Source organism: Aotus nancymaae, unplaced genomic scaffold (assembly GCF_030222135.1).
Source record: "Aotus nancymaae isolate 86718 unplaced genomic scaffold, 86718_ANA_hifiasm-v0.15.2.pri h1tg000062l, whole genome shotgun sequence".
NCBI classification, from domain to species: Eukaryota; Metazoa; Chordata; class Mammalia; order Primates; family Aotidae; genus Aotus; species Aotus nancymaae.
The window spans coordinates 20,363,811-20,389,918 of record NW_026988476.1 but is presented as its reverse complement, the minus strand read 5'-3'; the positions used below and the strand labels follow the sequence as shown (position 1 = coordinate 20,389,918).

At 39.8% G+C, this 26,108-nt stretch overlaps 1 protein-coding gene and 1 pseudogene across 2 annotated transcripts in view; both read left to right on the top strand.

The window, feature by feature from the left end:
- The window catches only part of L2HGDH (L-2-hydroxyglutarate dehydrogenase), a 72,411-nt gene extending 47,483 nt beyond the window's left edge, over positions 1–24,928 (top strand). The window contains exons 8-10 of one of the 2 annotated variants that reach the window (XM_012456247.2): positions 307–464; positions 2,847–2,978; positions 21,625–24,928. In XM_012456247.2, coding sequence (XP_012311670.2) covers positions 307–464; positions 2,847–2,978; positions 21,625–21,820 — 486 coding nt within the window. In that variant the 3' untranslated portion in view covers positions 21,821–24,928. Of the gene's footprint in view, positions 1–306; positions 465–2,846; positions 2,979–3,217; positions 3,421–21,624 lie in introns of those variants that run through there. The other variant, XM_012456248.3, reaches the window with a different exon arrangement.
- LOC105719930 (large ribosomal subunit protein uL6-like) lies at positions 19,991–21,425 on the top strand (annotated as a pseudogene).
- Positions 24,929–26,108: the final 1,180 nt, after the last annotated feature.

Here is a 26,108-nt window from a genome sequence, read left to right as displayed (position 1 = left end):
AGTAGAGATGGGGTTTCGCCATGTTGCCCAGGCTGATTTCGAACTCCTGATCTCAAGTTATCTGCTTGCGTTGGCCTGCTAAAGTGTTGGGATTACAGGCATGAGCCACTGCACCCAGCCAGCATCAGGGTTTCTTGTGTGCATTTCTAAGCAGAATCATGTTAATGGAAAAGTATATCTGAGTACAGTTCACAATACAAATTAAATGCATGGGAGAAAAGTATTTTATGTTATCAATTGAATGTTTGCATCTCTAATAACATGGAATGTGAAATGAGGCTGTTACTTACTATGTTAAATTTATAGGTCCCAGATAGCAGATTTCCTTTCCTAGGAGTTCACTTCACACCAAGGATGGATGGCAGTATTTGGCTAGGTCCTAATGCAGTTCTTGCCTTTAAACGAGAGGGTTACAGACCCTTTGACTTCAGTGCCACAGATGTTATGGATATAATTGTCAACAGGTAACAACATTATTTATTTTTAAAAATGATTTTATGTACTTATATTTTTAATGTGGGAAGTTTTATCTTTCTTGATATTTTACTTATTGGGTAAATACCCATATTTGTGATTGTTATATCGAATTTGTTTTAATCCAAATTAAAAACTTTGGGTGGGGGAGCAAAAAAAAAAGAACTTTTAGAATAAGCATCACATTTTAACTCCCTCCAGAAAATTCTGATGAGCCAGGGTAATTTCTTGGTTAAAAAGAAGATAAGACCTAGAGTCATTCATATATCTGGCATTCCAAATCTTGTATTCCTAACCTTCCAGTTTTATTTGTTTGGGGGCGGGGGTGGATTCTCTCAAAATCAGTAGTTTCTCTCAAAATCAGTAGATGGCTATTTAAATAAAATCATTGCAAGCCAGTCTCCATCATTTTGTAAGCCACTGGAGAGATTATTGATGACCAAAGTCATTTCCTTGTGTAGGAAACTGCAATATGATTGTGTTAACCTAAGATGCAGATTCTTTACTATTGTAAGAAATAACTGAATTAGGTATTTTGTCTGGTCCTTCTAGCAATGTTTCTCTCTAAAGGGTTCCACATCAAAATCACTAGAAAGCTTTTAAAGCTATACTTGAGTTTCACCCTCCATGGATTCTGAAACAGAAAGTTTAGGATGGAGCTTCTTGGCATGTGTACTTGTAAAACTATATACATATATGCATCTAGGCTTTACAGAGTCTTACTTGACAATCACAGCTGAAGTTTTTTTTGTTTTTCGTTTTGTATTTTTTTTTTTTTTTTTGAGATGACGTCTTGCACTGTCGCCCAGGCTGGAGTGCAGTGGTGTGATCTTGGCTCACTGCAGCCTCTGTCTCCTGGGTTCACAGGATTCTCCTGCCTCAGCCTCCCATGTAGCTGGGATTACAGGCACACACCACCACACCTGGCTAATTTTTTGTATTTTTAGTAGAGATGGGGTTTCACTATGTTGGCCAGACTTGTCTTGAACTCCTGACCTCATGCGTGATCTGCCTGCCTCAGCCTCCCAAAGTGCTGGGATTACAGGTGTGAGCCACTGCGCCTGGTCCATTTTGGTTTTTTGAGACAGGGTCTCACTTTGTGACTCACTGCCACCTCAACCTCCTGGGAGCAATCAGTTCTCCCACTTCAGCCTCCAAGTAGCTGGAACTACAGGCAGATGCTACTGTGCCCAGATAATTTTTGTGTTTTCTGTAGAGAGAGTTTCGCCATGTTACCCAGGCTGGTCTCGAACTCCTGGGCTCAAGCAATCCACCTGCCTTGGCCTCCAAAAGTGCTGAGATTACAGGCATGAGCCACCGTACCCTGCCTCAACAACTTTACCTCAACAGAGGTAAAGTATTTTACCTCTGGCTGACTAAAGAAAACTAGGGTAGATGTCCTGTTTCTTTCATACCCTGCCTTTTAGGTTTGTTGAAGACATGTGATATTTGCATTAGAAAGCCTTGATATGGGTAGGCTTTATAGATTCCCAGTTTGAAACCAGCACTCCTTGGGAATTTGAGTTTAGAAGATGTTTACCTCTTTTTTTTGCGGCCGGGGGGTGGGGGCAAAGTCTCACTGTTGCCCAGGCTGGAGTGCACTGGCATAATTATTGCTTACTGCAGCCTCAAACTCCTGGACTTAAGCAATCCTCCTACTTCAGCCTCCCTAGTAGCTGGAACTACAGCCATACAGCACCACACTCAACTCTGTTTACCTCCTGAGCTGTTGAGGTTTCCTTCTGATATTGACCAAAGGTTGATTTTCATTGGTTGGTTGATTGATTGAGACAGGGTCTCTCTCTGCCATCCAGGATGGAGTGCAGTGGCACGATCTCAGCTCACTGCAACCTCTATCTCTGGGGTTCAAGCAATTCTCCTGCCTCAGCCTCTTTGATTAGCTGGGATTACAGGCATGTACCACCACGCCTCACTAATTTTTGTATTTCTGGCAGAGTCAGGGTTTTGCCATGTTGGCCAGTCTAGTTTTGAACTTGTGACCTCAAGTGATCCGTCTGCCTTGGCCTCTCAAAGTGTTGGGATTACAGGCATGAGCCACCGCTCCTGGCCTTGATTTTCTTTTAATCTGCAGTGCTTCTGACTTTGCCTTAATTTTTGTGATGACATAAAAAAAGAATCTAAGACCGGGCATAGTGGCTCACGCCTGTAATCCAAGCACTTTGGAGGCCAAGGCGGGCAGATCACCTGAAGTTGGGAGTTCAAGACCAGCCTGACCAACATGGTGAAACCCCGTCTTAAAAAAAAAAAACAAAAAAAAATTAAAAAAAAAAAGAATCTAATAATTGTAAAGGTATTTTATAGTAATAAAGAATTTTATTCTCTCATAAATATCTTTTTTTCTCTGTTTTCAGTGGCTTGATTAAATTGGCATACCAGAATTTTTCCTATGGAGTTACTGAAATGTATAAAGCCTGTTTTCTTGGTGCAACAGTGAAGTATCTTCAAAAGTTCATCCCTGAAATTACTATCAGTGATATACTTAGGTAAGGAAAAGTGATAAGGAGTGTAAATACAGTCCTGGCCTATGTGAACTTGAGAGGTGGGTTTGTCTGACTTGGTGATAGTAAGCACTGTTTCAGAGTCAGTTCGCATATACACTGAATTTTTGTTTGCTCACTTTCCCAACGTGTTGTTGAATTCCCTTTGCATTTCATGTATTGGGTATTGCTACATTGTGGCCCTTAGTGCTGGTCCATTTATAAGTATCTGGTCTTCCTTACAGCTCTCATCTGAAATCTCCATGACAGCTTTATCGTGATGCCACCAGCCTTTTTGTCTATCACTCATGATAAAAACATCTTGCCTGAAATTTTAAAAATCTCTCTGGCCAGTTACTTTTGTAATTCCAAAGCCTTTTGATGTTAATTTTGTATAAGATTATTGATAATTATGTTAACTAATTAGGTAATAAACACATTAAAACATTGTATTTTGATTGAGTCTTAAAACTTAAAAAAAAAAATTTTAGGTTTGATGGTACATGTGAAGATTTCTACATAGGTAAACGTGTCATGGGGTTTATTGTACATATTATTTTATCACCCAGATATTAAGCCCAGTATCTAGTAGTTATCTTTTCTGCTTCTCTCCCTCATCCCTCCCTCCCACCTTACGTAGACCACAGTATCTGTTGTTTCTTTCTTTGTGTTCATGAGTTCTCATCATTTAGCTCCTACTTATAAATGAGAACATTTGGTGTTTGGTTTTCTGTTCCTGTGATAGTTTGCTAAGGATGATAGCCTTCAGCTCCATCAAAACCTTTTAGAAACACTCGTAGACCTGGCATCTCACCTTGCTTCTTTTCTTCTTTTGTTCTTTTTTGGGCCTTATTGCACTCAGGGACTCTACTTTCAGGAAAGAAGTGGAAAGCAGTGTGGTAACAATCAGAGTCCTTGCTAGAGGGGTGTGGAGCAAAGTAAAGATAACTTATATCTTTTATTCTTAAAGATAAAAGACTTTCTAGACTTGATCTGCATATTATTATTAATACCACCCAAGCCTGTTTTTTTCCCTCTTTGGCTAATGTTTTTAGTGTTCAGCTTTTTTCCTAAGCAAGCCATTCATTAGGTCTAATCAGCAGTGTACTTTGAGGTGCTCACCCTGCATTTACAATCCATCCATCCATGAATCTTCTGAGCACTAGATATCTGCCTTCCTGTAACAGCTGCTGAACTAGCCTGGTAAAAAATTTCAGCAGGCTTGACTGTGTATCTGTGAAGAGAGCAATAATCATGTCAGCTGTCTCCCTTAGGGGAGTGTCCTGGTTTAAATTTGACTCTATCATTCTGAGACCAGCCTGTTTGAATACTTAGAAGTATTAAAACTCAGCTAATGTTTTTACTCTTACCTCTTTCACTCCTCTAGTCACCGAAATGGAAGGGGTAAAAATATCTAGCCATTATTTTCTTTCACTCACTTATAAATAAGGACTTTTATGTTTTCAGTGATCTGCTTTAGCAAACTTGTGATGTTTCATATCTGAAAATAGATAGGTCAAATCTGGTTTCTATTACTGCTATTAATATTCCTTGGAAAACACACTAGGTGAGCATAGTGAATTCTGTGTAAAAATAGTTGCAGTGAATTCACTGCCTGTATTCAGTTACCACCCTTTCATAGAAGCCTGAGGAAAACTTTTAGGTCACAGGATTTCATATAGTAGAACTGGACTTTGTTTGGGCTTGTGGGTATTAGTGAACGCTCCTGTTTCTGGGCGTAAGGGTGTGAATTTCAGATACCAGTTTCATTGGCATGTAGTAGAAAAGGGCACATAGCATTGTAGACAGGTGCATTTGGAGACAAATTCAACCCAATCACAGATGACTTCCTCTTTAAAGAGAGAAAAGCTGACTACATTCAGCAATTTCATTTGCTTTGTCTCTTGATTCCTGTAATTATTAAGTGCAGGAAATTATTAGTAACAAAAGAAAAGTTGTAGAAGATATGTTTTTGGGGTTTTGGGGGGAAGATATGTTTGATACCATTTGTATAAGTTTTAAAACAAGTATAGCAAAACCATTTGTTGCTTATGGATTACACACATAGTATGAAAATAAAAACGAGGGCCGGGTGTGGTGGCTTGTGCCTGTAATCCTAGCACTTTGGAAGGCCAAGGTGGGTGGATCATCTGAGGTCAGGAGTTCAAGACCAGCCTGGCCATCATGGTGAAACCCCATCTTATTAAAACAAACAAACAAACAAACAAACGAGTAGGGGAGTGATAAACACCCAATTCAGGAGAATGGTTACCTCTGGGGAGGGAAGAGAATGGGATCTTGAGAGTTCTACAGAGGCTTCTGTCATATGCTTTATTTCTTAAGCTGTTTGATGAGAAAATGAGTATTCATTGTGTTATTCTCTGTTCCTTATTATAGCCTGAAATATTAAGTAATAAAAATAAGATCAATAGACTCTTCCACAGCTTGAAGCCTAAGTCCTGCCTTGTCGCATTTGTCTTGCAACCATATATTAAAACCATAAATGCCCTTAGTATTACAGTGAAAGCACATCAGGCAGTTGTAGATAGTAAAAGATAGTTGAAGCAATGCTTTCAGTGTGGTGTCCTTAAATTTCAGTAACCACTAAAGGGCACCCAGGATGACTTCTCATTGCTTTGCTAGAGCATTTTGGGCAGTAATTTACTGGTGAACATTAGATTGGAATGTAAATTACAATCTGTTAGGTATGTGCATTAGATAAACTTCTCATTGCTACATCATAGTCTCTAAGATTCTTAATGTTAGCTCTAGGCCAGGCATAATGGCTCATGCCTGTAATCCTAGTGCTTTGGGAGGCTGAGGTTGGAGGATCTCTTGAGCCCAGGAGTTTGAGACCAGCCTGGGCAATTTTTTTTTTTTTTAATTAGCTGGGCGGGTGGTGCATGCCCACAGTCATAGCTGCTAGGGAGGATCTCTTGAGCTCAGAAGGCTGAAGCTATGGTGAGCCATTATTTTACCACTGTCCTCCAGCCTGGGAGACAGAACAAGACCCTGTCTAAAAATATATATATAGCTCTAAACTTTAAAAATTTGTTCTGTGATTAGTTTTGACATGTTAATCTAACAGCATTTGTATCTGTTAACACTGTAAAGATATAAAAGATGAAGACATATATGTCACAGCTTTCCCTTTTTCAATTTGGAAAATGCCTTCTGTTGGGAATTCTAGAGTAAACTTTCAGGCAGGATGTTTTCATAACAAATGATAGCTAGACTGTGTGAAACAGAAAGGCAAAAGTCAAACATTTCTATAATAAAGTTGTAATGGCTTAAGGGCTTAAGGTGATCTAGATTAGGGCTTCTCAGTATTGATGCTATTGACATATTGAGCCAAAAAATAATTATTTATTGTGGAGGACTGTCCAGTTCATTGTAGAATGTTTAACAGCATCCCTAGCCTCTACTCATTCTCCTAATTGTGACAATCAAAAATATCTCGACATTGCCAGATGTCCTCTAGGGGGCAAAATCTCCCTTGGTTGAGAACCACTCGAGTAAAGAATTTGGTAACCTTCACACTATGAAATACTAACAAACAAGAGTCTGGAGAAAATACAATAAACATCCTTGAAATACATGTAGCTGAGAGTAAGGGAAAGTAAGGGGCATCCCAGAGCAAAAAACAAAAAGAAAATTAAAATTCATACTAAAAGGAGTTGGTGCTGATGCTGACTTGGAGAGGTGGGGATGGTTTGCTAATTTTAATAAATGAGGGGCTTCAGTTATATTTTTAATTGATGTGTGACTTACATATGATAAAATATGTAGATCTTAAGTGCTTAGTAAATTTTGATAATTGTACAAGCCATATCCACCACACAAAACAAGATATAGGACATTAGGGACTTGAATACTAATTGCCACTGAAGTGCTGAAAAAGAAACCTTGGGTCTATACAAGGTAGAAAGTTGGAACTGAAAGTCTAATGTAAGGCCCGCTAGGGACCCTTGAAAGGCTATACCCTCAGACGAAAGGAAGTCTAGAAAAAAATATATTCCCCTTGGCACTGGGAAGTATTAAGCAATTTTGTCTATCTTGGTATTAGGGGTGGGAAGTGGGAGAAATCTTTCCAAAAATCTAGAATCCCTCACAAGTGCTTAGATTTTTGAATGTATAACATCAGCTTGGTTTAGGAGCTGTAAGCTACAAATTAACTGAAAAAGTAGAGCCAGACATTTCTGGATCCCTCTTCAAACTTTCTCTCTCTCTTTCTCTCTCCCTCCTTCAAGTAAATTAGAGAGACTAAAAATCAGGTAATTTGACCACAGAGTAACTATTGATACTAAGCAATTATTGCTTTATAATTATTTTTAAGATTTTTTTTGGGGGGGTGGGGGAGTCTCACTCTGAATCCCAGGCTGCAGTGCAGTGGTGCAATCTCAGCTCTCTGCAATCTCTGCTTCCCAGGTTCATGTGATTCTCCTGCCTCAGCTTCCTGAGTAGCTGAGATTAAAGGCATGTGCCACCATGGCTAATTTTTTTTTGGTTTTTGGTTTTTTTTTTTTGGATTTTTAGTAGAGATGGGATTTCGCCACATTGGCCATGCTGGTCTTGGACTCCTGACTTCAAGCGATCTACCTGCCTTGGCCTCCCAAAGTGCTGGGAATACAGGTGAGAGCCACCGCACCTGTGTATTTTTAAGCAACTTTTTAAAAGAAATACACATTGAGACTGGACGAGGTGGCTCATGTCTGTAATCCCAGCACTTTAAGAGGGTGAGGTAGGTGGATTGCTTGAGCCCCGGACAACATAGTGAGCAACATTTTGGTCACTGTGTTGCTTGGGGCAGCCTGGGCAACATAGTGAGACCCCTTCTCTACAAAAAAAGAAAAGACAAGAAATACACACTGAAGTGAGGTGGTATTCCATCTGGGATTTCCTTTAAAATAATCCATTGGGAGCGTTGTGGCTCATGCCTATAGTCCTAGCTACTTGGGAGGCTGAGGTAGGAGGATTGCTTGAGCCCAGGAGTTTTAATCTAGCCTAGCAAGACAACATGTCTAAAAAATAATAAAATATGGTTGGGCTCAGTGGCTCCTGCCTGTAAATCTAGCACTTAGGGTGGCTGAGGCAGGAGGATTGTGTGACCTGAGGAGTTTAAGACCGTTCAGGACAACACAGTGAGACTTTGTCTCTAGTAAAAATTAAAAAAAAAAAAAAAAAAAGCCAGGTGTGGTGGTGCAAGCCTGTAGTCCCAGCTACTCAGGAGGCTGAGGCAAGAGGATTGCTTGAGCCTGGTGGTCGAGGCTGCAGTGAGCCATGATAACACTACTGTGCTCCAGTCTGGGCAATAGAGTGAGACCCTGTCTCAAAAATAAATAAAATTAAATAAAAGATTATAAAATAGGTCAGGCAACGTTGGCTCCTGCCTGCAATCCTAGCACTTTGGGAGGCTGAGTCAGGAGGATCCTTGAGGCCAGGAGTTCCAGACCAGCCTGGGCAACACAGCAAGACTCCATCTTTACAAAAAATTTTAAAACTAGATGGGTGGGGTGGCATGTTCTTGTAGCCGACTCTGGATGCTGAGGCAGGAGTTCATTATACTGTTGGTTTTGTTTCTTTCTTTCTTTCTTTTTTTTAACTTTTTGACGTGTTTAAAATTTTCCATTAAAAAAAAAAGTGCTCTCAGGATGGTAATAGAAGCAAATGTAAAACCAAGTCCTACTGAACAGAAACTCACAATCAGAAGTTACTAACCACCATAAGTGAGAGTCAGCAGATAAAATGAGTGGCAGAATTAGACTCCCAACAACTATGGGTAATAGTAATAGTAGAAACTGTAAAGTAAATATGCTTCAATTAATCAAAAACAAAGAAGGTAATGAAAACATGAAAAATAAAACCAAAGGAATAAGAAAGGCCTAGGCAAATTAGTTGGAAACCACCTAATGAGAATTTATGGAAATAAAAATATAGTTTTTAAATTTTAAAACGCAGGCTAGGCTTGGTGGCCTACTTCTGTAATCCCAGAACTTTGGGAGGTCAAAATGAGAGGATTGTTTGGGTCCAGGAGTTCAAGACCAGCCTAGGCAAAATAGTAAGATCCTGTCTCTACAAAAAGTTTTAAAAATTAACCAGGTATAGTGGTACACACCTGTAGTCCTAGCTACTCTGGAGGCTGAGGAGGGAGGATGGCTTGAGCCTAAGAAGTCAAGGCTGCTGTGAGCCATGATCACACCGCTGCCCTTCAGCCTGGACAACAAAGCAAGACCCTCTCTCAAAATGGAAACAAAAAAAAAACCCCGAAAAAACTCAACTGACTTGGCTAGACAGCTGGTTAGACCTACCTTAAGAGGAAATTAGCATATTGGAAGGTGACCTGGAAGAATTTAAAAAGCAATACTGCAAGATAAAAATGTATCCATAGAAATTAAAAGATGTGGGGCTGGGTGCAGTGGTTCATGCCTGTAATCCCAGCACTTTGCAAGTCCACAGAGGGTGGATCACCTGCTGTCAGGAGTTCGAGACCAGCCTGGCTAACATGGTGAAACCCCATCTCTACTAAGAATACAAAAATTAGCTGTGGCAGGTGCCTGTAATTTCAGCTACTTGGGAGGCTGAGGCAGGAGAATCAACTTGAACCCAGGAGGCAGAGGTTGCAGTTAGCTGAGATTGCACCATTGCTCTCCAACCTGGGCAACAGAGTGAGACTCCATCTAAAAAATAAAATACAGTAAAAGACATGGAAAAGAAAACTGAGAAGATTCCAGCCTATCTCTCATAGGTGTTACAGAGAAATTGAAAAGAGGCAATCCTTTGAAGAGAGAGTGCTTAAAATTTTTCTAGAATTGACAAAACGACATCAAATTCAAGATGTACAGTGCACCCCATCTGAGTAAATAAAACTAAATACAAGATGGAAATAGACTTCCAATTTAGTAGAGAAGGAAAAAAACAATATAGAAAACTCAATAAGTCAAGAAAGAGGAGGTAGAAATCTTAGAAAATCAGGATAGATAGTGTAAAATAATATGGTGGAAATCAAGCATAGCAGTCATTACAGTAAATATAAGTGTATTTAATAGTGAAGGCAGAGATTATCAGGCTGGATTTTTAAAAATCTATATCCTAGAAAAATACTTTTAAATTTTCTTTCTTTCTTTTTTTTTTTTTTTTAAGACAGGATCTTGCCCTGTCATCCAGGCTGGAGTGGAGTGTAGTGGCGTGATCGTAGCTCACTTCAGCTTTGAATGCCTGAGTTCAAGCTACCCTCCTGCCTCAACCTCCCAGACAGCTTGAACTACAGGTATGCGCCACCATACCTGGCTAGTTATTATTTTTCTAGAGACAGAGTCTCCTTATGTTGTCCAGGCTGGTCTGGAACTCATGGGCTCAAATGATCCTCCTGCCTTATCCTCCAAAAGCATTGGGATTATAGGCATGAGCCACTATGCCTTGTCTGGACTTTATTTTTAGATTAGCAGTATAGTTTTATAAAATACTAGATTGTTCCATCATATTTGGAACTGGCTGAAGATGCCTGTTATAGCTTTTCTCAGCTGTTTTCCCAACCTGTAGTGTAATGCTTGACATATGACGATAATGTAATACAGGACTTCTCATGAACGTATGTGTTCAGTTACATATTCACCTGTTCTTGTTTCTGGACATATTTCTTTTTCCTTTTTTTGAGACATGGTCTCCCTCTGTCGCCCAGGCTGGTGTACAGTGGCATGATCTTGGCTCACTGTAACCTCCGCCTCCAGAGTTCAAGTGGGTCTCCTGCCTCAGCCTCCCGAGTAGCTGAGATTACAAGCATGCACCACCCTGCCAACCTAATTTTTGTATTTTTGGTTAGAGTTGAGGTTTCATCATGTCTCAGATATACAATATTGCCACGCTGGTTTTGAACTCTTAACCTCAAGCGATCTGCCCCTGGGCCTCCCAAAGTGTGGGATTATAGGCGTGATCCACCCTGCCCAGGATATATTTAAGCATCTAGGTATACATTCGCATTAAATTTAGCTACAAATGTAACAAAATACATGGCTGATATATAACACATGAGCTATATTTGTAGCTAAATTAGCCATATGTTATATTAAATGTAGCTGAATTTAGTGGGAGTAGGGTGAGGGATGGGAAATTACTTATTAGGTACAATGTACACTATTCGGATGATGGTTACACTAAAAGCTCAGACTTCACCAGTAAGTAATATATTGCTGTATCAAAACTACACTCAGACCGGGCACGGTGGCTCATGCCTGTAATCTCAGCACTTTGGTAGGCTGAGGCGGGTGGATTACCTAAGGTCAGGAGTTTGAGACCAGCCTGGCCAACATGGCAAAATCACATCTCTACTAAAAATACAAAAATTAGCCAGGTGTGCTGACGCGCACCTATAATCTCACCTACTTGGGAGGGTGAGGCAGGAGAATCACGTGAACCTGGAAGGCAGATCGAACCACTGTACTGTACTCCAGCCTGGAAGACAGAGTAAGATTCCATCTCAAAAAAAAAAAAAAAAGCAGTTAGATCCCCTAAATTTATACAAACTTTTAGAAAAAGAATTTGCCGATATTGATTTATTGAGTCATTTGTTCTTTCAGTTATTAAAACAATTAGCAGTTAAAGTAATTAGAAGTTAGCTTGTCACATGATGTGTGCCTGTAGTCACAACTCCTACGTAGGCTGAAGTGGGAGGATCACTGGAGCCCAGGGCTTCAAGGCTGCAGTGAGCTGTGGTCATGCCACTGAACTCCAGTTGGTGACAGACTGAGACCCCATCTCTTAAAAAAAAAAAATAGAAATTTTAAATTTTAACTTAAAGCTTAAAGTTTCTAGCTTTATTGAATACCTACTATGTGTAAGACAGAAATCTAGACATATAGGTGATATAGGGGTGTTGACAACATACTTGTCCTCAAGACATTTACAATTTATCTTATCTGAGAATTTTTTTTCTTTTCAATTTTATTTTTTATTTTTTTTAAAGACAGGATTTCACCATGTTGGTCAGGCTGGTCTTGAACTCCCGACCTCATGTGATCCGCCTGCCTTGGCCTCCAAAGTGCTTAGATTACAGGCGTGAGCCACAACGCCCAGCTTTTTTTTTCTTTTCTTTTCTTTTCTTGAAATGGAGTTTTGTTCTTGTCGCCCAGGCTGCAGTGCAATGCCACAATCTTGGCGCACTGCAACCTCTGTCTCCTGGGTTCAAGCAATTTTCCTGCCTCAGCCTCCCAAGTACAGGCATCCACCGCCACACCCAGCTAATTTTTGTATTTTTAGTAGAAACAGGGTTTTGTTATGTTGGCCAGACTGGTCTTGAACTCCTGACCTCAGGTGATCCACCCTCCTTGGCTTCCCATTGTTCTGGGATTACAGGCATGAGCTACTGCACCTGGCTGAGATTTCAGATAATAATACTTATTTCAATCTGAAGTGTTCTGAGGGGAAAACATGTAATCCTACAAAGAAAACCCTGAAGTTGCCTTAAGTGCTGAAAAGGAAACATGAAAATTTGGTAGTTTAAACATTTTGTGTTAAAAACTACTTTAGTTTGAAATAAAATGAGATCCTAAGAAAAATGTCATTGTGTATGTATGTATGTATTTAAGACAGGGTCTCATTCTGTCACCCAGGCTGGAGGAGTGCAGTGGTGTGATCACAGCTCAACTGCAGCCTCTACCTCCCTGAGCTCAAGGGATCCTCCTACTTCTGCCTCCCAAGTAGCTAGGACTACAGACACCCAGACACTCACCCACCACTCCTGGCTATTTTGTTTTTTTCTTTTTTGGTAGAGACAGGGTTTCACCATGTTGCCCAGGCTGGCCTCAAACTCTTGAGCTCAAGTGATCTACCTGCCTTGGCCTCCCAAAGTTCTGGGATTACAAGCGTGAGCCACCATGCCTGGCCAGAAAAACATTATTATTATTATTTTAAAATTTGGATTCTACGGTTTTGAATATGTGTACAAGAGTATAGGGGACATTGAGAACATAATTTTTGTTTGTAAGAAAAATAAATAATTGTAGACATTTTTAACTGTGGTTAATCAATTTTAACCTTTATGTGCTTAGAAGGAGCAAAGGGAATGTACTGACTAAATCTCTAAGCAGCAGAGTTGTACATTGGACACTCAACATCAGTGTCTGGTCCTGATGCGGAGAGGAGAAATGCTACTTTAATGAGTTCAGATAAACTATAAATAGTATACAAAATAGACACACCAGCTGATAAACTGATATGCATTTCTTCCCCAAGAAATTTCAGCTTTTTCCAGGCGCAGTGTCTCACGCCTGTAATCCCAGCACTTTGGGAGGCCGAGGCGGGTGGATCATGAGGTCAAGAGATCGAGACCATCCTGGTCAACATGGTGAAACCCTGTCTCTACTAAAAATACAAAAAATTAGCTGGGCGTGGTGTTGCGTGCCTGTAATCTCAGCTACTCAGGAGGCTGAGGCAGGAGAATTGCCTGAACCTAGGAGGCGGAGGTTGCGGTGAGCCGAGATCGCGCCATTGCACTCCAGCCTGGGTAGCAAGAGCGAAACTCCGTCTCAAAAAAAAAAAAAAAAGAAATTTCAGCTTTCAGTCCCATGCCTTCTTTTTGTGTTCTTTGTGGTATATTTGATTCTTTAAGTTGTTTTATTTTATTTTTAATTTTTATGGGTACATAGTAGGCATATATGTTTATGGGGTACATGAGATATTTCGATACAGGCATGTAATGCATAATAATCACATCATGGAAAATTGGTTATTCATTCCCTCAAGTGTTTATCCTTTGTCTTATAAACAATTCAGTTATACTCTTTTAGTTATTTATAAATGTACAATTAAATTATTGACTATAGTCTCCCTGTTGTGCTACCAAATACTAGGTCTTATTCATTTCATTCTTTCTATTTTTGGGGGGAGGTATCCATTAACCATCCCCACCTTCCCCATAAACCCCCACCCCACACCACCCGTCCCAGCCTCTGGTAACAATCTTTCTGCTCTCTATCTCTATGAGTTCAATTGTTTTTCATTTTTAGATCCCACAAATAAATACGAGCAGATGATATTTATCTTTCTGTGTCTGGCTTATTTTTCACTTAACATAATGACCTCTATGTTGTTGCAAATGACAGGATCTCATTCTTTTTTATGGCTGAATAGTACTCCATTGTGTATAGGTACCGAATTTTCTTTGTCATTCATCTGTTGATGGACAGCGGACACCTAGGTTGCTTCCAAATCTTGGCTATTGTAAATACTGCTTCAATAAACATGGAAATTCAGATATCTCTTTGATATACTGATTTCCTTTCTTTTGGGTATGTATTCAGCAATGGAATTGCTGGATCATATGGTAACTCTAGTTTTAGCTTTTTGAGGAACCTCCAAACTATTCGCCATAGTGGTTGTACTAATTTACATTCCCATCAACATGAGGGTTCCCTTTTCTCCACATCTTTGCCACCATTAGTTATTGCCTGTCTTTTGAATAAAAGCTGTTTTAACTGAGGTGAGATATCTTATTGTAGTTTTGATTTGCATTTCTCTGATGATCATTGATATTGAGCACCTTTTCATATGCCTGCTTGCCGTTGGTACGTCTTCTTTTGAGAATTGTCTATTCAGATATTTTGCCCATATTTAAATTGAATTATTAGATTTTTTTCCTATAGAGTTGTTTGAGCTTCTTACATATTCTAGTTACTGATCCCTTGTCAGATGAGTAGTTTGGAGTAGTTTCCAAATATTTTCTCCTATTCTTTGGGTTTTCTCTTTACTTTGTTAATTGTTTCCTTTGCCGGGCAAAAGCTTTTTAACTTGATGTGATCCTATTCAGGATCATATTGTTTAATTTCTCTCTGTTTATATAGTTTCCACAATTCCTATTGTGATTGATTTGTAGTTTTATTCCATTGTGGTCAGAGAAGATGCTTGATATTATTTCAAATTTTTTGAATGTTTTAAGACTTGTTTTCTGACCTAACCTATGGTCTATCCCTGAGAATGATCCATGTGCTGAGGAGAAAAATGTACATTCTGCAGCCGTTGGATGAAATGTTCTGTAAATATCTATTAGGTCTCTTTGTTCTGTAGTGCAGATATTTCTTTGTTGAGGTTCTGTCTGGGAGATCTGTCCACTACTGAAAGTGGAATGTTGAAGTCTCCAAGTATTACTGTATTAGGGTCTCTCTCTCTCTTTAGCTCTAATAATATTTACTTTATATAGCTGGATACTCCAGTGTTGGTTGCATATATCTTTATAATCGTTATGTTCTCTTGATGAATTGATTCCTTTATCATCATATAATAATCTTCTATGTCTCTTCTTACAGTTTTTGTCTTGCAACCTATTTTGTTTGATATCAGTATAGCTATTCCTGCTCTTTTTTCATTTCCATTGTGATGGAATGTCTTTTTCCATCCCTTTATTTTTAGTCTGTGTGTGTCTTTATAGGTGAAGTGTGTGTGTTTCTTTTAGGCACCAGATTATTGGGTCTTGTTTTTTTATTCATTCAGCTACTCTGTGTCTTTTGACTGAAGGATTTAGTCTATTTACATTCAGTGTTGTTATTGATAAGTAAGGACTTACTCCTGCCATTTTATTACTTGTTTTCTGGTGATTTGCAGTCTTCCTGTCCTCCTTTTAATGAGGGTGATTTTTTTCTGATGGTATGCTTTAATTTCTTTCTTTTTATTTATTTAATTTTTTGGTACCCATTGTGTGTTTTCCTATTTGCGGTTACTATGAGGCTTGCAAATACTATCTTATTACCCACTATTTTAAACTGATGACAACTTAATACTGATTGCATATACAAACAAACACACAGAAGGAAAACTAACAGAAACTCTACACTTTAACTTTGTTCCCAGCTTTTTAATTTTTTATTCTCTTTATGTCTTACTGTACTATGTCTTGAAAAGTTGTTGTAGTTATTATTTTTTATTGATTCATTTAGTCTTTCTGTGTAAGACAAGAGAAGTTTACATACCACAAACTACAGTGTTATACTATTCTGTGTGTTTTTGTGTGCTTGCTGTTACCAGGAAGTTTTGTACCTTTATATGATTTCTTCTTGCTCATTAACATCCTTTTCTTTCAGATTGAAGAGCTCCCTTTAGTATTTCTTTTTTTTTTTTTTTTTTTTTTGAGACGGAGTTTTCGCTCTTGTTACCCAGGCTGGAGTGCAATGGCGCGATCTCGGCTCACCGCAACCTCCGCCTCCTGGGTTCAAGCAATTCTCCTGCCTCAGCCTCCTGAGTAGCTGGGATTACAGGCACGCACCACTATGCCCAGCTAATTTTTTGTATATTTAGTAGAGACGGGGTTTCATCATGTTGACCAGGATGGTCTCGATCTCTTGACCTCGTGATCCACCCGCCTCGGCCTCCCAAAGTGCTGGGATTACAGGCTTGAGCCACCGCGCCCGGCCCTCCCTTTAGTATTTCTTGTAGGACATGTCTAGTATTGATGAAATCCCTCAGCTTTTGTTTGTCTGGGAAAGTATTTCTCCTTCATGCTTGAAGGATATTTTCACTGGATTGACTATTTTAGAGTAAAAGGGTTTTTTCCTTCAGCATTTTAAATGTGTCATGACACTCCCTCCTGGCCTGTAAGGTTTCCACTGAAGAGTCTGCTGCCAGATGTATTGGAGCACCATTGTATATTACTTGTTTCTTTTTTCTTGCTGCTTTTAGAATTCCTTCTTTATCCTTGACCTTTCAGAGTTTGATTATTAAATGGCTTGAGGTAGTCTTTGGATTAAATGCACTTGGGAATCTGTAATCTTCTTGTACTTGAATGTTGATATCTTTTTCTAGGTTTGGGAAGTTCTCTGTTATAATACCTTTGAATAAACTCTACCCCTGTTTCTGTACCTCCTCTTTTAGGCCAGTAATTCTTAGATTTACCTTTTTGAAAATGTTTTATTAATCTTGTAGGCATTTTTTCTTTTGTCTCATCTGACTATGTATTTTCAAATAGCCCATCTTTAAGCTCACAAATTCTTCTGCCTGGTCAGTTCTGCTATTGAGACTGATACATTCTTTAGCATGTCAGTTGCATTTTTCAACTCTAGAATTTCTGCTTAATTCTTCTTAATTATTTCAATCCCTTTGTTAAATTTATCTGAAAGAGTTCTGAATTCCTTCTGTGTTGTCTTAAAATTCTTTGAGTTTCTTCAGAACAGCTATTTTGAATTTTCTGTCAGAAAGGTCATATATCTCTTTTTCTCCAAGATTGGTCTCTGGTGCCTTATTTAGTTTATTTGAGGAGGTTATGTATTCCTGGATGGTGTTGATAGTAGTAGATGTTCTTTGGTGTCTGGGCATTGAAGAGTTGGGTACTTCCTGTAGTGTTCACAGTCTGAGCTTGTTTGTGCCTATCCTTCTTGGGAAGGGTTTCCAGGTATTCTAACTCCAATAACACTGTTTTTTGCAGACTCGTGGAGGTACCCCCTTGGTGGTCTTGGATAAGGCAGAGGAATTATCTGGATCACCAAGCAGAGACTCTTGTTCTTTTCCCTTACTTCCTCCCAAATAAATGGAGCCTCTTTCTCTCTGTGCTAAACCCCCTGGAACTGGGCGTGTGGTGATGCAAGCACTCTGTGGCCACCACCACTCTGACTGCACTGGGTCAGACCTGAAGCCAGCCCAGCACTGGGTCTCGCCCAGAGTCCTTCCCTTCAGGGCAGTAAGCTCCTACAGGCCCCAGGCGTGTCCAGAGACAGTGTCTGTAAGCCAGGGATTGGAGTCAAATACCTTAGTAGTTTACCTGATGTTCTATCGTACTGCAGATAAGCTAGCACTCACACCATAATACAGAGTCCTTCCCCCTCATCTCTTTTCTTTCCACAGGTAGAGAGCCCTCTCCCTGTGGCCACCACCGTTGAGAGGGATTCTGCCAGGCCACCACCAATGTTCACTTAAAGCTGAAGCGCTCTTCCATCAGCTTGTGGTGAATCCTGCCTGGCCTGGGACTTACCCTTCAGGGCAGTGGGTTCCCCTCTGGCCCAGGGCAGTTACAGAAATGCTGTTCAAAAGTGTAGGCCTGGGCAGGACGCAGTGGCTGCCGCCTGTAATCCCAGCACTTTGGAAGGCCGAGACGGGCAGATTATCTGAGGTTAGGAGTTCGAGACCAGCCTGGCCAACATGGCAAAACTCTGTCTCTACTAAAAATACAAAAATTAGCCGGGTGTGGTGGTGTGCACCTGTACTCCCAGCTATTTGGGAGGCTGAGGCAGGAGAATTGCTGGAACCCAGGAGCTGGAGGTTGCAGTGAGCTGAGATCACACCACTGCACTCCAGCCTCGACAACAGATAGAGACTCTGTCTCAAAAAAAAAAAAAATGTGTAGGCCTGACTTTGGGACCCCAAGAACTTGCTTGTTGCTCTACCTTACTGTGGCTGAGCTGGTACCTAAGGTGTAAGACAAAGTCCTCTTTACTTTTCTCTCTGCTTTTCTCAAACAAAAGGAGTCTTTCACTGTAGCCACCAAAACTGGGAATGTGCTGGGTCAAACCTGAAGCCAGCACATCTCAGAGTCTCATCCAAGGCTCATGACGCACTCCTTGGGTATTGCTGCTGGTTATTCAGGGCCCAAGGGCTCTGTAGTCAGCAGGTAATGTATCCTGCCAGGACTGGGTTTTTTCCCTTCAAGACAATAGCTTCCCTTTTGGCCTAGGGTGGGTCTAGAAATGTTTAGGACCTAGGGCCTGTAATGCGGGCCTCACAACTCTGCCCAGTGCCATATCCTACTGTGGCTGAGCTGGAATCCAAGATGTAAGACAGTCCTCTTTACTCTTTGTTCTTTACTCCTTCAGCAGAAGAAAGGAGTCACTTCTATTGCAGCTGCCTTGGTTTGGGGGATGGATGACACAAGCACTCGCTTAGCTATGCCAGCTGGTGTCTTCCTAAACCATATGCCACCCTAGTCCACTTACTGTAAGCCCAGCCTAGTGCTAGTAGCCTAGGAATTGCAGTCCTTGTGCCCTAGATTGTCTTTTAAGTTTATCTAGGACCCCAGAGTGCTTCAGCCCACGGTGATGAGGCTTGCAAGGAAACTCAGGTTCTGACCACTGGGATAGATGCTTCTTGTCTAGCTAGGGCTCATCCAAATGCTCCCTCCATGTGCTGGCACTGGCTGAGCCCACCATGGCTTTATTCTCCACTGTGACAGGGCAGCACTGAGTTCAATGTAAAGTCCCTCATTCACTGTGCCCTTCCTTTCTCAAGTGCATAGGTACTCTCTCCACACCACATGGTTGCTGCAGGGGGGGTGAGGGAGGGGTGGCATTGGCAATGCAAGACCATCTTTTCTGCCCTCCTCAATGCCTCTTTTAATGATATGAAGTCAAAACTAGGTACTGTGATTGCTCACCTGATTTTTGGTTCTTGTGACGGTGCTTTTCTGTGTGAAGGTAGTTAAAATTCAGTTTTCTAGCGGGGGGACTAATGATGTAGGCTTCTGTTCCACCATCTACCTGCCCCCATAATCTGATTCTTACTTGGAAATTCTTACAGCTAAATATCTCCTGTCCAGATTCCTTGCAGGATTCTATAGGGAAGATCACTTATCTTTATCATACAACCTTTCACTCTTAATGTTATAATTCTTATTTACCTCTCTATGAATGAATATTATATAGCTCTGTGACTTCAGGCAAGTTATTTAATCTCTCTGTGTTTCTTTGCTGTTAAATACAAACTGAGTTGTTTTGAGGATTAAATGAGGTAATCTCTAGCACAGAGTAAGCACTTAGTAAATAATAGCTGTTACTATTATCTCTCTTCAGCCAGGCTGAGGTCTTAGAGGGCAGTGCCCTCATAGTGTTCTTTGTATCTTCTGCAAGTACTTACCTGAGATGTCCCAGAAATAGTAAAAAATGTTTAATACTGTTTCCTGATTTCTTGAGTCTTGCTGGTATGTATAAGATAGAATTTTTTACACTGGGCTTCTTTGGACAAGTTTCCTAAGAGGTGCTCTTTTGTAGTTCAGAAACATTGGATTCAAATTCCATTTGTAAGTTTTGACTATTTTAGAAAAGCAGCAAAAATCTGTGAACTCAAATGTTATAAAATAGAATTTTAAGTAATAAAGATTATCAGTGTCTTACAGTTGTTCATGCCTATAATCCCAGCATTTTGGGAGGCTAAGGTGGGAGGATCACTTGAGGCCAGAAGTTTGAGACCAGCCTGGGCAACATAGTGAGACCTCGTCTCTACAAAAAGAATTTTTTTTAATTAGCCAGGTATGGTTGTGTACACAACCAGAGGAACAGTTCAAGACTCTATCTCCCCTCCCCTTATGGGATACAAGTACATGATGAGGAAAGACATTCCTTCTTTGCTGCGTTTACTGCGAGAATGACGACCATTCCAAGCAATCAGACTGTCGACATTCCAGAAAATGTCGACGTTACTCTGAAGGGACACACAGTTATTGTGAAAGGCCCTAGAGGAATCCTGCGGAGGGACTTCAATCACATCAATGTAGAACTCAGTCTTCTTGGAAAGAAAAAAAAGAGGCTCCGGGTTGACAAATGGTGGGGTAACAGAAAGGAACTGGCTACCATTCGGACTATTTGTAGTCACATACAGAACATGATCAAGGGTGTTACGCTGGGCTTCCATTACAAGATGAGGTCTATGTGTGCTCACTTCCCCATCAACGTCATTATCCGGGAGAAAGGGTCTCTTGTTGAAATCCGAAATTTCTTAGGTGAAAAATACATCCGCAGGGCTCGGATGAGACCAGGTTTGCTTGTTCAGTATCTCAAGCCCAGAAAGATGAATTAATCCTTGAAGGAAATGACATTGAGCTTGTTTCAAATTCAGCGGCTTTAATTCAGCAAGCTACAACAGTTAAAAACAAGGATATCTGGAAATTTTTGGATGGTATCTATGTCTCTGAAAAAGAAACTGTTCAGCAGGCTGATGAGTAAGACCTTAGAGTTGTCCAGCTACAGAAACAAGATGCCTATCATAGCTAAGACCTACTTGTGATATTTAAATGATGCAATAAAAGACCTATTAATTTGGGGGGAAAAAAAAGACTCTCATTGTATTAACATCTGCTAAATTAATTCATTTTTATGCTTTTCCTATCATCTTTATAAACTGAAGATGATCCTGATATTAAAGGGTAAACTGTTAAAAACAAACTGCAAAACAACAACTTGTTGACATTTGCAAATATTTCTCTCCATAAATTTTAATCGTGTGAATTTTAAAAATACAAAAATAAATAGAATAGGATACAGGAATGCATCTGACACATAACCCCTGCTCTCATTGATTTGCATTACTCAGATGAGGCTTATTGTTGCCGTTGATTGATTTTTATAATAAATTCATTCTACAAATTTAAATAAAAATATACCTGTTCTAATTAAATGTAGACTTACCTTTGGAAAGAGGAGACACTGATTAGTAACTTGCTTGTTTTTATGTATTTCTTTGCTAAGCATTTATTATACTATTGTTATGTAATAGGTATTAGGCTCTAAGCTAACAATATAGGTTTGACAGGCTACAACTGGCAGCCTTTGGTTAAACACAAACTCATTATGTTTCCACAGAATTGTGCATTTAGAAGAATACTTTATTGCTTTAACAATCTTTGGAAACACTGACTTGTAAAGTATCCTATGTCTCTGAGTCAGCTAACTCCCATCTTTTGCTTTTGCAGAGGTCCAGCTGGAGTAAGAGCTCAAGCCCTGGATAGAGATGGAAACCTGGTAGAAGATTTTGTATTTGATGGAGGAGTTGGGGATATTGGAAATCGCATTCTTCATGTGAGAAATGCACCTTCCCCTGCTGCTACTTCTTCCATCGCAATTTCTGGAATGATTGCAGATGAAGTGCAACAAAGATTTGAATTGTAAATAATGAAAGGAGCTAGGTATGCACTAAAATCTCCATGTCAGCAACAAGAATGTACTAATTTCATTCTTTAATATGAAATATGATTTTTAAAATTTCATTTTTATGTGAAAGATAACCACTGAATTGTTAAAATGATGTAACATAGAAATAATAATTTTCTACAAAAATTAGCCAGGCATAGTGGTACATGCCTGTAATCTCAACTATGGAGGCTGAGGCAGGAGAATCACTTGAACCAAGAAGGTGGAGGTTGCAGTGAGCTGAGATTCAGCCACTGCATTACAGCCTGGGTGACAGAGCAAGAAAATAATAATAATAATTTTTTAAATGTTAGGCTGGGGGCTGGTGTTCATGCCTTCAACTGCCAGCACTTTGGGAGGCCAAGGCAGGCAGATTGTAGCCCAGGGGTTTGAGACCAGCCTGGGCAACATGGTGAAACCTTGTCTCTACAAAAAATTAGCTGGGTGTAGTGCCTAGAGTTCCAGACACTCAGTAGGCTGAGGTGAGAGGATCACTTGAGCCCAGGAGATCCAGGCTGCAGTGAGCTATGGTCATGCCACTGCATTCCAGGCTGGATGATAGAGCAAGACCTCATCCAAAAAAAAAAAATTCCAGCCTGGGCAACATGGCAAATGAAACCCTATCTCTACAAAAAATAAAAAAATTGGCTGGGCATGATTGTTGTGTGCCTGTAGTCCCAGCTACTTGGGGACTGAGGCAGGAGAATTGCTTGAGCCTGGGAGGTCAAGGCTACAGTGTTCCACGTTCGTGCCACTACACCCTAGCCTGGGCAACAAAGTGAGTCTATGTCTCAAAAAATAAAAATAACAAAAATAAATTCCATGCCATGGTGTGATCTTGGCTCACTGCAACCTCTGCCTCCCGGGTTCAAGTGATTTTCCTGCCTCAGCCTCCCAAGTAGCTATAATTACAGACGCCCACCATGATGCCTGGCTAATTTTTTGTATTTTTAGTAGAGATGGGGTTATACCGTGTTGGCCAGGATTGTCTCGAACTCCTGATGGCAAGTGATCCACCTGCCTCGGCCTCCCAAAGTGCTGGGATTACAGATGTGAGCCACCTCCCAACCCTGAATCTCTGACTGTGTTAATGACCTGTCCTTTCCAACCATGACCTAGAGAAGATTTGGCTTTTTAAGAATTTTGGAGAGCCAGGCACGGTGGCTCATGCCTGTAATCCCAGCACTTTGAGAGGCTGAGGCGGGTGGATCACAAGGTCAGGAGTTCAAGACCAGCCTGGCGAAGATGGTGAAACCCTGTCTCTACTAAAAAAATACAAAAATTATCCAGGCATGGTGGCACACACCTGTAAGCCCAGCTACTCAGGAAGCTGAGGCAGGAGAATTGCTTGAACCTGGGAGGTAGAGGTTGCAGTGAGCTGAGATAGTGCCACTGCACTTCAGCCTGGGCAACAGAGCGAGACTCTCTCAAAAGAAAAATTTACAGAAAGGTGGCATAAAAATGGGTTATTTTCTTAAATCATTTTTTCGGCGTTATACCATCTAAGCTCGTTTGGTCTCTCCTAGGCAAGAAAATATATTGTAGTTGCAAACATTCTTTTAATTTTGAAGAGTCATAAAACTCACATTATTTAGAGCAACAATATTTGTATTTGGAAATTAAAAATTCATCATTTCAAGAAAATACACAAAATCTACATTTTTGAGTAGTTTGAATAAGATTCTTAGTTATAATACTCATAGGAAATAACAAAACAAACTCAAAACCTTTATTATTTCCAGTTTCTTTGTAACTGATGTGGTATGGTATCATCATTACATCTAAACAGCAGTACACTGAGTGGTTATCCTGTTCTTCAGTCTCTGTGGCTAAGAAATGAAATAACTTAGAAGAGATAGGTTTTTATGAGAGCAATTTAGAATCTTGACACTGATGTGTAGAACTCTGTAATTTAAAAAAGATATTTATCTATTATATCTCTGATCTTTAGTCACACTAAGCCTCTCAAAATATTGGCCAAGATTGCTAATGATTCATACCTACTTGGTTTTTCAGGGCTCCTATAAACTTGCATAAGGATATTTTTCCATTTTTGATAAATATTTAACTTTGAGGCATTCACTTTTGTAAACCGCGAAAGTGCCTTACATTCATGTTTACCTCATGAGCATTTCAAGTTGATTCCCAGTGCTGTACTATATCCTGTATATATGTGTTGTGTGGTATCTGTTGAAATGATTCTTAGAATTTAGAAAGTTAGGAAATAGAAACGTAAGTGAAAATGTGGCGACCTGACTGCAGAACTATGAGTACTGAACCACTTTTAGGTGAGGCATTTTCATCCATTCTCTCTCATTTGCTCTCTCAGGATTCATCTTCTACTCTGTCTTCTTTACTCTTAGCTCTCCAAAGCTGTATGATGGATGGGTGAGAAGGATGTGCATTTTGGTTGATAGGAAAAATGTTTCTGTTTTCTTCCTTTCCCCCCTTCACTTCAAGCATTGGTGATTACATTGATTGAGCTACCTCATCCATTAACTTGAAAGGCTACACATCATCAGCTCCTGTTCAAGAAGTAGCACATCCCAGGTAAACAGAGTAGGCTATTATTCAACACTTGGGTTGAGCATAAGCATTTAGATATCATTGACAGAAGAAACAAGCCCTAGTGTGTCTTTGTTAACAGCTGATTCCTACAAGAAATGCAAACACAGGATATTTTTCTGTTCCATTACAAGGTTACTAAGAGGTGGAAAATATTATTCTCTGTTTCATCAATAGTACAATTGCATACACACTTGTAAATACTGGAATTACAAAAAATGATTGTCCTAATTGAAGCAGTCCTCAATCCATTTGAGTCTATACGATACCCCAAAAAATAAAAGTGAAAAATTTGTTGAAAGTGTTTTGAATATGTAGGTTATTCTGTTTATAAAGCATTTCATATGTATGTCAATAGCGTTTTGTTGTTTAATACTGATATAATATTTAAAATCTTTATGTATTTCTGACAGAATAAATGTATATAAATATTTAAAATATTTTAACAAGCCTTGATGTTGTAGATAACATATTTTGTAGTTCCATAAAAACTTCATGCAAATAAATTTTTTATATGTAAAACATAAACTGTTTGCTTTATATAGCAGCCAACCTTTTTTAAAAACTCATTTCTGGGTTAGTAGATAATGCAAAATGATGTTTAGTAGTTTACATTTTGGGTAAAAAGTGGAGCATTTTAGGTTTTAACTTCAGAGTGCTTGTGAGAAACTCTTGATGTACCAGCAGGTATATTTTTGGTGTTTCATGTTACGTAGGTTAACTCTTTTATCCATACATATATATGTATATCAAAGTCCTTCCCTTGATCCTGTCAGCTGTAGCACTGTTTGGGGAGTTGCCTCTACTGTTGGCAGAATTCCACTTTCCCTGAGGTCATTTGAAATCTACCTGGTAGCCTGTTGGATAACCTTTACTCTTAGAACTTTCTTCAAAGGATGGTGGTGAGAGTGGGGTATACTGCCAGGCCTTCGCCTATGGGAGTTTGTAGGGCCTGCTTTTGGAGGCAGTCCAACCCTGATGGCTGTACCTATGAGCTATCCCTGTAAACACAGAAGACATGGTGTCTATATTGTTTAAGGACTGGCTCTGCCCTCCTAGGCCCTTGATCTGTGTCTAGACTTCTTGATCAGAGGTTTCCTCATCTTTCTGTGCATACACTATTATCTAAGATCTTGTAAACATTTTTGAGTTGTAATCCTAAAGTCAGTTACTAAGCTTTTCTAATACACTCAAAGAGAGATTCTGAAATATCTTCATCAATGCTTAGGGTAGAAGGACAGGGTGAAGTGGTTGGGAAAGCAAAAGCTCCCTGGAGATGTTTTCAAATAGTTTGTACTCATTAAAGAGTTTAAGAATGGAAATACACCCTGAAGCCCTGAAGGGAATAACAATGTTGATACCAACCAACTTTACTTTTCTGGCCTCAAATCCTAGAAAGTATTGTGGTTTTTTTTTTATTGTTGTTATTAATTGATATTATATTTTGCTTATGGGAAGGGTATCATGTTAAAGTTATATATTTATATATATGTATGTGTGTGTGTGTGTGTGTGTGTGTGTGTGTGTGTGTGTATTTTTTTTGAAATGGAGTCTTGCTATGTTGCCCAGGCTGGAGTGCAATGGCCAGATCTTGGCTCACTGCAACCTCCGCCTCCCGAGTCTAAGCGATTCTCCTGTGTCAACCTCCCAAGTAGCTGGGATTACAGCTACTCAAGAGGCTAAAGCAGGAATAAATTTTGTA